Here is a 9,926-nt window from a genome sequence, read left to right as displayed (position 1 = left end):
CTGGACTGCCCGCTGGACTCCATTGAAGAGGCGGGGGAGAGGAGGATGTTAGCCAAGCTGACATCCATCATGGACAACACCTCTCACCCCCTGCACAAGACTGTGGGGGCCCTGAGCAGCTCCTTTAGCAGCAGACTGTTACACCCACAGTGTATAGAAGGAGCGCTACCGCAGGTCGTTCATTCCTACGGCTATAAGACTGTTCAACTGCACATAAATCTGCACAATTTGTACATACTTTATATTTTCCGTGTATATATTTATTTTTGTCCCCCATATTTTTTATATCTGTATTTATTATTTGTATATTGTTTTTCTTTTTAAAGAAAATACTTCCAATTCTTATTGACACAGTGCTTGTTCTGCTGTGTGTTTCTGCACCTTTCTGTCTTTGCTACTGTGACTTGTAAATTTCCCCGCTGTGGGATTAATAAAGTCTAAGTCTAAGTCAAAGTCTAAGTCGTAACAGGACACTGCTGCTTTGATGGTGTAAAATGACATTTTCATGAAATAAATTACAATATTTAAAATAATATTCATATATAATTTTATATAATCCTTCATGATCCTACAGGCTCTGGTTCTGCACCTCTTGGTGTATAAGTCCTGCAGGGAGGGGAGTGTTAGACAAAACTTTTTTAAGGTTACCCCTGTTACAGGGATATTTGTCAGGATGTTTGTTCTGATGCCAGCATAACACATCATTGTGCTACATCGAGCATTTGTCACGTCTAGGCTGGATTATTGCAATTCCTTATTATCAGGCTGTCCCAATAAGTCCCTGAGGACTCTCCAGCTGATCCAGAATGCTGCGGCACGTGTACTGACAGGAACCAGGAAAAGACATCATATTTCTCCTGCATTAGCTTTGCTGCACTGGCTCCCTGTAAAATCTAGAATAGAGTTTAAAATCCTTCTCCTGACTTACAAAGCTCTTACTGGTCAGGCACCATCATATCTTAAAGAGCTCATAGTACCCTATTACCCCACTAGAGCACTCCGCTCCCAGAGTGCAGGGTTGCTTGTGGTTCCTAGCGTCTCCAAAAGCAGAACAGGAGCCAGAGCCTTCAGCTATCAAGCTCCTCTCCTGTGGAATCGGCTCCCAGTTTGGGTCTGGGAGGCAGACACACTATCTGCTTTTAAGAGTAGGCTTAAAACTTTGCTTTTTGATAACGCTTATAGTTAGGGCTGGCTCAGGCCTGCCTGGACCAGCCCCTAGTTATGCTGCTATAGGCCTAGACTGCTGGGGGACTTCCTATGATGCACTGAGCTTTCCTCCTCTCCCTCTCCATCTTTACACATTCATCACCCTCCAATGCATGTTACAAACTTTATATCTTCCCCAGAGTTTCTTTGTGCTTTGTTGTCTCGCAGGTTCCTGTGGATCGTGGTCCTGGTACGCCTGGGTGCTGCTGCCAAGGGCCTGCCTGGCTCTCATCACTACAGTTATTATGTTTAGTCGTAGTTCTGTTACTATTAAAGCTGTTATTGCTATTATTAATCTCAGCTATTATTACAGATGTAACTACTATTATCAGTCATATTTCCATTATTATTATAATTATAGCTGCTATGGCTACTGCTAGTGCTGCCATACATCTCTGCCTGTCTGCTTGTCTGTCTGTCTGTCTGTCTGTGTCTCTACGTCTATCTCTCTCTCTGTCTCTTTCTGTCTGTCTATCTGTCTCTCCCCCTCTCTATTTCTTCCTCCCTCTCTATGTCTCTCTCTCTCTCTCTCTCTCTCTCTCTCTCTCTCTCTCCGTCTCTTTCTCTCTCCAACCCAACCGGTCAAAGCAGATGACCGCCCACCTAGAGTCTGGTTCTGCTTGAGGTTTCTGCCTCTTAAAAGGATGTTTTTCCTTGCCACTGTCACCAAAGTGCTTGCTCATGGTGGGAACTGTTGGGCCTCTCATTATAAAGAGTCGGTCTAGACCTGCTCTATTTGTAAAGTGTCATGAGATGACTTTTGTTGTGATTTGGCGCTATATAAATAAAACTGAATTGAATTGAAAATTGAAAATGTCCGCTTGTCGTGGTATGTAAACAGCTGTGATGATAACTGAGCTGAACTCCCAGGGAAGGTAGAATTGACGACATGAGATTGAGAGATGCTCCAGGTTCGACGAGCAGGAACAGGAAAGGCTCTTGATGTCCTTGGGTTTGCACCAGTTGTAGTTAGTCATGACGCAAACCCCTCCACCCATGGATTTACCAGACTCTCCCGTTCTATACACATGGAAAACAGAGAAGGTTGGGAATATGACTTTATCCAGCACCAGCGGGTATGTCCCATTGAAATCTAACCCTCGCCCTGAGATTATCCAATTTTTTTTCCAGAGACTGGACATTAGCAAGAAGGATGGGCAGAGATGGACAGTGGGCTTGGGCTCTCAGTCTATGTTTTCTCCTTCATTTACCCCTTAGGCACACCTCCACTGTTGTTATGATTTGCTTGTGTGATCTCTGCTGTCCGAGCTGGATCGATGGACAAATGGTACGAAGAACTTCGTTTTAAACAAAAAGCCTATGTCCAGGAGTGCTGTGATCGTAGGATGAGTTCGTAGCAAAAAATATATTAAAAGCTACCACAACGGTGACTGGCTCTTGTTTTACTATATTCTGTTTGTCTTATTTTATCTATTTCTTCCACCTACCTTGTACATACATGTAGTACATAACTTGACTGGGTAGTTGGATGATGGACCTAGCATTACAATAACATTTAATGGTTTCTGTAGTGTCCAAAGCCGGGGTGGGAATTTCCTACATAAAATTCTCTGTCCTCATAAATACCATTTATCAAGCACATAAAAGTTATGTTTCACACCAAAACATTCTCCTGTCACAAACACTGCTGCTACTAACACTACTGGCCTCTACTGGCCTGGACATGATCCTACACTGATACATTTAAAATGGACAAACAGAATACTAGTCCCAAAAAGTTAATTTTACATCAAAATAAGATGAATATTTGACTACATTTTGTGGGGGTCACACATTGTACAACTTTTAATGCACAAGAGTTACGATATGTGTGAGTGGAGAACTTGTAGCTGGAACTTGTAGTCGCAGTGTGTGTGTCTTGACCACACACAAGACACTTGATCATTATGAATTATTGTGCGTTTGACCTGAAAGCTGAAACGGTGAATCAATGTTTGTAGCTTTTGAACAAATCCTTTAGGAGTTTTAAGAGTTAATCAAAACTTTTGCAAGAATTAGAATGATCTGATCAGACCCAGTTAGGGTTTTTACTTTTTGAAAAAATAATTTTGAGTTGCTCCAACCTGTCCTTATATTATTTATATATATTTATTATATACATTTGAGTTTAGCCTTGATAATGTCAGTCTTGACCTGTCTGTTGTTTGTCTTAAGAGAAGCCCGGTCCTGCTACCGAACCACCTTCTGTTTTTCTCTGCACTCAATATGGGAAATGATGAAGACTTAGGAGTTTGGACATTTATATCTCTTTATATATTTATGGTATTAGTAGTGATGCAGAACTTGATAACAGTGATAACAGAAACCCTCTCATAAACATTATCTTGAAAAATGACCCGGTCTCTGAATGCTCGTGAGCCCTGTAGCGGTATAATGGCATCCTCTGACCGTTAGGTGGTGCAGTGGATTTGAGGTTAGGTGGTTTGGTTTTATGTTTGAAATCATCTACAATAAAAGCAGCGGCTTTGGGGTATTTCACCAGCAGAGCTGTTGGCTGTTGGGGACATGATAGGGTCAGCATCTCTGTGTCTGCAATGGAGGATGGGATGCTGACATCCTAACAATTTCAGGTGGTGCAGATGGTTCTGTGAGTTCAATTCACAACATTCTGGTCGTCGGCCAGTTGATGTGGTGTGTGGGGTGTGGAGGGGTGGTTTCCTGTAACTGGTGATTCTGCAGGCCTCTCCACACTGATACAATGCTACTCTGATATCCTTTGTCAGTGTGTTTCTGGCCTGCTTATAAAGGATCCTCTCGAGATTAGCCGTAGAGCAGAGAATGTCAGAGTTCATCCAGGTTTGTAGCCTCAAAAACACTCCAGTCAAAGCAGGCCTGTAAGACCAGCTTCGCCTGGATGGTGGGTATTTTAGTTTAGATGCACCAGACATCTAACGTGGAACTTTTCATTGTTTGATCTCCATCTGAGTCAGCGTTTAATGTATGACAGTGTGTCTGTGTGCGGGTTACAGTGCTGAATCCACTTATTGTTATACTTTGGGCATCTGTCTGTGGGCAGCCTCCCTGGATCCCTGTTTTCCTTGTTCTTCCATTGTTCTCTCTATGGTAGTAGTACAACCATACTAGGCCGGCTGCATACTATCCATTTCTGCACTCTCTGGTGACCTTCCAGTGACAGTGCTCCTTTCTCTCCAGCTGCTGTTTTCTGGTGACTGACTCCGCCAGTCAGATCCTCCAGTGCAGTGAATAAGCCAGAGACTGATTGGCCTAGTCAGAATCAGAATCAGAATCAGAAATACTTTATTGATCCCTGGGGGGAAATTGCACTGTACTGGTGCTCCCATTCAAGATTAGAAAGCAGCATAAATTTAGAAATAAAAGTATGTACAAAATATAAAAATAAGAAATAGAAAATAAAAATATACACATTTACAATATTTAAGTGAAAAACAAAAGTAAAAAATATATACAACAGCAATGTACATGTATGTCTGTGTATTGCACTGCCATTTAATAATAATAATAATAATAAGTAATACTGAGGTAGTAGAAGATTTCCAGTCTGTTTCTTCTGAGTGTCTGACACACAGAGGGAGGAGTTTGATGGCCACAGGCAGGAAGGAGTTGTACATTTGAGAGGAATGAGTCTCCCACTGAAGGTGCTCTTGTGCCTGACCAGTACGTCATGGAGAGGATGTGAGACATTGTCCAAGCTGCGGGTCATCTTGGACAGAATCCTCCTCTCTGCCACCACCGTTAGAGAGACCAGCTCCACCCCACAACGTCACTGGCCTTGCAGATCAGTTTATTGAGTCTGTTGGAGTCCACCACCCCTCAGCCTGCTGCCCCAGCAAGCACCCTTAGCTACGGTACAAGTGAATGAAGACGACCGGCGCTCGCTCATACCGGCATGTTTCGCGGTAAAAAAATATAAACTTTTCTGGTTGTCATCTATTTCCAGCAAATGTTGCGTATTAAACTTGTCAAATGTTCGGTCACTGTGTTCATGTATTTGTCCGCAATCGTACGTTGTGGTTCGCTTTGCTAGCTGAGAACATACTCAAATTCATTCATGTTTCTGTTGTAAGCTAATCTATTTACCGGCAAATATCGTATATTGAACTTGTCAAATGTTCGGTCAATGTCTTCGTGTACTTGTCTTACATTGTGGTTCACTTTGCTAGCTAAGAACATACTCAACCTTTGTTTTGGTGTTACAGCCCACAACTTAACTGTTTTGGTTCAGTCTCATAGCCCATTGCAAGTTAGCAACTAGGTGGTGAACATAGTGGAGCATCTAGCACCTAGGTAGTCATTGTAAGGCCCAGATTGTCTCAGTTTTACATGTAAGCCTATGTAACACAATTAACTTGATAGTTATATGCTTCCATAAAAAGAGGTCAGCAGATTAAACAGCCATCAGATGAAAATGCTGTGTTGAATTATGGATGGGACAATAAATATATTAATATATACTATATATATATATACACACACTCATATTCAGTCTACAAATATGCTTTTATTTGTATTTGCTTTATTATTTATAATAAGAAATATGCTGTGTGTGGTCACACAACACTGAGAGACGTCAAGATCCACAACTTCAGCAACATCTCAACTATACAGCTCTTTGTTGGAAGAGCTGAGGGAGGAGTTTGAATCAAGATTCAAAGATGTGCAGGACTACAAGGAGTCTTTTGACTTAATTGAGAACCCATTCCAAGTTGCGGTATCCTCTCTGACCCCAGTCCTCATGAACATCTTCCTGATCATGCTTTTGGACTATGGTCTCTGACAGTTAGTACAGAGGTGTAAGGCAGTGTGCAGAAGGTGATGTCGATGATGGTGATGTTGTAAGCACCCTATGCCTATGAATCCACTTTTCCCACCATGAACACTGTGAAAAGAAAGACTTACCAGTGCACACCTGGACTGTCTAACATGATTAAGTACTGCATGGCAAGAGTCAAGCAACAGCAGAAATACTTTAGAAAGTCTTATTTACTAAAGGGGACAATGAGAGGCTTAAACAAGTTTTTTAAGCATAAGTAGAACCCTCAAAACCACAATGAACACTGAGTAGAACAGACAGAGAATCAATTTATAAGGTTGTATAGTTTTATGTGTATTGTTGTTTTGCATACAAATACTTAAATGTAATGTTTCTACATTGAAAATGTAGAAACAATCAAATGAAATCTATTTTTACAGCTGTTAGTGCTTTATTGGGCATTATTTGTTATCAAAATGTTACACTAGCATGTAATGTCTACAGAGTGTCATGTCAGTTTATTGCGGCCCCCCAATGACTGAGATCTGTCACTATGGCCCACTGTAAAAAATTTGTGACTACCACTGATCCAGCAGCTTAAGAAACAGATGTTTCCTTCAGCTAAAAGGAGAGTGAGTATTGGACAGAAACACAGCTCCAAATAAATTCTGATGTTGGAGTTTGCTGGAGTGTGAAGTGAAAATATGTCAATATGCAGCTTGTTCTGCTGTCCCCAAGTGGCGTAAAAAAAGGCTTAAATTTATGCAGCTTTAAGCATGTCTATGGATCCAAATAGTCCAAATATTAGCATTCTTTCATTATTGATATTGATATTTTGCGTAAAATAAGGAGAACCACGTTGCCACCAGCCCATGTTTAAGTCTTTCTGTAGCAGGCAGTGTTGGGTGGGCAGCCTCTTTCATCACAGTTCTTCTCCGTGTTTGCTGAGAAGCTCCTGGCATCTCCATGTACAGAAGTCAAAGGTCATGGCTTTGAAGTACTCTGACAGACATCAATGGCCAGAGGCCAACTGCTCCAAACTGCTGTTAATAAAGGCTGAGAACACAAAGGGAGAAGAATGAAACCGTCATATAATCTCAGTTTCAGGCAAACATGCAAGTCAGCAAACTACGGAGTAAATCATCATTACTATGAAGAGTCGTGTCTAGATTGTAACCCTAGATTTGCAAAACTCTTGAGAATTTGTATGCGTTGCTTCTTCATTGTGTGTGTTGTGCACGTGGGAGAAGTTTTCCTTCGGGTATTTCCTTTCACAAACACAGGACTTTCACTCAGGAGACTACAGTTCCTGTTCCATGTGAAACCAAGTCAACATTGACTTATTATTTTAACCCAAACCACGATCTTGTCCTAAACCTAACCACACATGACTGAAAACTGAAAATAATAAGAAAAAAACATTGTTGCTCTTTATAGAGCAACAATGCTCTTTGTTTTATAGAGCAACAATTGCTCTTCATTTTAGTGCGTATGCGCCGACGTGCATGCAGCCTGTTACAGTCGCTCCTGTTTGTTTTCTTCTTTTTCTTACTTTTTCTTCTTTATTTCTTTATTTAACTCAGAACTTTTTTAAGTACTGACTTTTGAAGTTGTGCCCTCTTCAAACATGCTAGTGGAGAGAGTTCTGGTACTTTTTTTCACTCTGGAATTACTTTCATTCAAACATCGGACAGTCGCGCAGCAACTTCCGGGCCACTTTGTTTACTCCAGAGATCAGCTGATTGCTCTGAAGCCGGCCAGCTTGGAGACCAGATCATCGGAGATCCCCGCTGAAATCTGGAGAAAAACACGCAGAGGATGCAGAGGGGGAATGAAGCGACGAGGGAAGAGAGGTGGGTCGAGACAGCAGAGGGTTATGGAGAAAAGGAGATATAAGCCGTGTCTCCCCTCTCTCATCATGGGCAATGTGAGATCGCTGGCAAACAAGATGGACGAGCTGACGGCACTGGCCAGGAGTCAGAGGGAGTACCGGGAGTGTAGTTTAATGTGCTTTACGGAGACATGGCTGCACCAGAACATTCCCGACGACAACGTATCCATCGACGGCTTTCAGACCGGGATTGCACTGGGAGCGGTAAGCGCAAAGGAGGGGGGCTTGCCGTTCTCGTGGTGCAATCCTTCCCACATCACCATCAAGGATCGTGTCTGTTGCCCGGACATTGAACTGTTGGCTGTTGGACTCAGGCCATATTATTTGCCCAGAGAATTCTCACATGCCATTGTTGTGACTGTTTACATCCCCCCCTCTGCAAACCCGAAGTCGGCGTGTGACGTCATTCACTCCGCCATAGCCCGTTTACAGACTCAACACCCGAATGCACTCATTGCTATTTCGGGTGACTTCAACCACGTCACCATGGCTAGGACACTTCCCACCTTCACTCAGTATGTGAGCTGTCCCACTAGAGAGGAGAGGACCCTGGACTTGCTGTATGCTAACGTTAAGGATGCATACAGCTCCTTTCCCCTCCCCCCTCTGGGTAGGTCAGACCACAACCTAGTGCACCTCAACCCCTGTTATGTGCCTCTAGTCAAGAGCCAGCCTGCAACCACGAGGACAGTGAGGAGATGGTCAGAGGAGGCTTATGAGACACTTCAGGGATGTTTTGAGGTGACTGACTGGCAGGCGCTCTGTGAGCCGCAGGGAGAGGACATTGATGGGCTCACAGAGTGCATCACGGACTACATCAACTTCTGTGTGGACTCCACTGTCCCAGCAAGGACTGTCCATTGTTATTCTAACAACAAGCCACTCCCCCCTCCCCCTCTGCTCCTCACAGCCCCCCACCCCCCTGTGAGAGCTTTCCTCACACCTCGTTCACCAGTCCCCAGGCTGACGGCACTCTTCAACCTGACGACACCACCCCTCCCCCACCGGTCATCTCTACAGTGTTCTTCACTGCCGACCATGTTAGAAGACAGCTGATGAGACTCCACTCCAGCAAGGCTGCAGGCCCTGATGGTGTCAGCCCCAGGGTGCTTAAAGCCTGTGCCCCCCAGCTATGTGGAGTATTTCACCATGTCTTCAACATGAGCCTGAGTCTGCAGAGGGTCCCCGTGCTGTGGAAGACGTCCTGTGACGTGGCTCCAAGGACTACAGACCTGTGGCACTGACCTCCCACATCATGAAGACCCTGGAGAGACTCGTCCTGGAGCAGCTCCGGCCCTTGGTCAAGCCACACATGGACCCCCTTCAGTCCGACTTGGAGTGGAGGATGCCATCATCTACCTGCTCAACAGCGTCTACGCCCACCTGGATAAGCCGGCAAGCACTGTGAGAGTCATGTGTTTTGACTTCTCCAGTGCGTTCGACACCATCCGTCCGGCTCTACTGGGTGAGAAGCTGACGGAGATGCAGGTGGATGCCCCCCTCGTGTCCTGGATTGTCAACTACCAGACCACAGTATGTGCGCTTACAACACTGTGTGTCAGACAGAGTGGTCAGCAACACCGGGGCCCCGCAGGGGACTGTCCTCTCTCCCTTCCTCTTCACCGTCTACACCACGGACTTCAGCTACTGCACAGAGACCTGCCATCTTCAGAAGATTTCTGATGACTCAGCAATAGTTGGATGTATCAGTAAGGGTGATGAGGAGGAGTACAGGGCTGCTGTGGACAACTTTGTCACAAAGATAAAGGAGCTGACTGTGGATCTGAGGAGGAACAAGGCCAGATGACCCCTGTTTCCATCCAGGGGGTCAGTGTGGACATTGTAGAGGATTACAAGTACCTGGGAGTTCACATTGACAATAAACTGGACTGGGCGAAGAACACTAATGCCCACTACAAGAAGGGCCAGAGCCGTCTCTGAGGCGGCTGAGGTCCTTCAACATCTGCCGGACTATGCTGAGGATGTTTTATGAGTCTGTGGTGGCCAGTGCTATCCTCTATGCTGTTGCATGCTGGGGCAGCAGGCTGAGGGTGGCGGACTCCAACAGACTAAACA

At 44.4% G+C, this 9,926-nt stretch overlaps 1 protein-coding gene across 1 annotated transcript in view; it reads right to left on the bottom strand.

Annotated features, from left to right (window-relative positions):
* Positions 1 to 6,949: 6,949 nt before the first annotated feature.
* Positions 6,950 to 9,926, bottom strand: part of LOC139282313 (dihydropyridine-sensitive L-type skeletal muscle calcium channel subunit alpha-1-like) — a 48,704-nt gene continuing 45,727 nt past the window's right edge. The window contains exon 42 of the mRNA XM_070901938.1: positions 6,950 to 7,015. Coding sequence (XP_070758039.1) covers positions 7,006 to 7,015 — 10 coding nt within the window. The 3' untranslated portion in view covers positions 6,950 to 7,005. The remainder of the gene's footprint in view (positions 7,016 to 9,926) is intronic.

The sequence above is a fragment of the Enoplosus armatus genome, chromosome 3 (genome assembly GCF_043641665.1).
Source record: "Enoplosus armatus isolate fEnoArm2 chromosome 3, fEnoArm2.hap1, whole genome shotgun sequence".
Classification (NCBI taxonomy): domain Eukaryota; kingdom Metazoa; phylum Chordata; class Actinopteri; order Centrarchiformes; family Enoplosidae; genus Enoplosus; species Enoplosus armatus.
The sequence above is the reverse complement of the archived record's forward strand: the minus strand, read 5'-3'. Positions and strand labels throughout refer to the sequence as shown.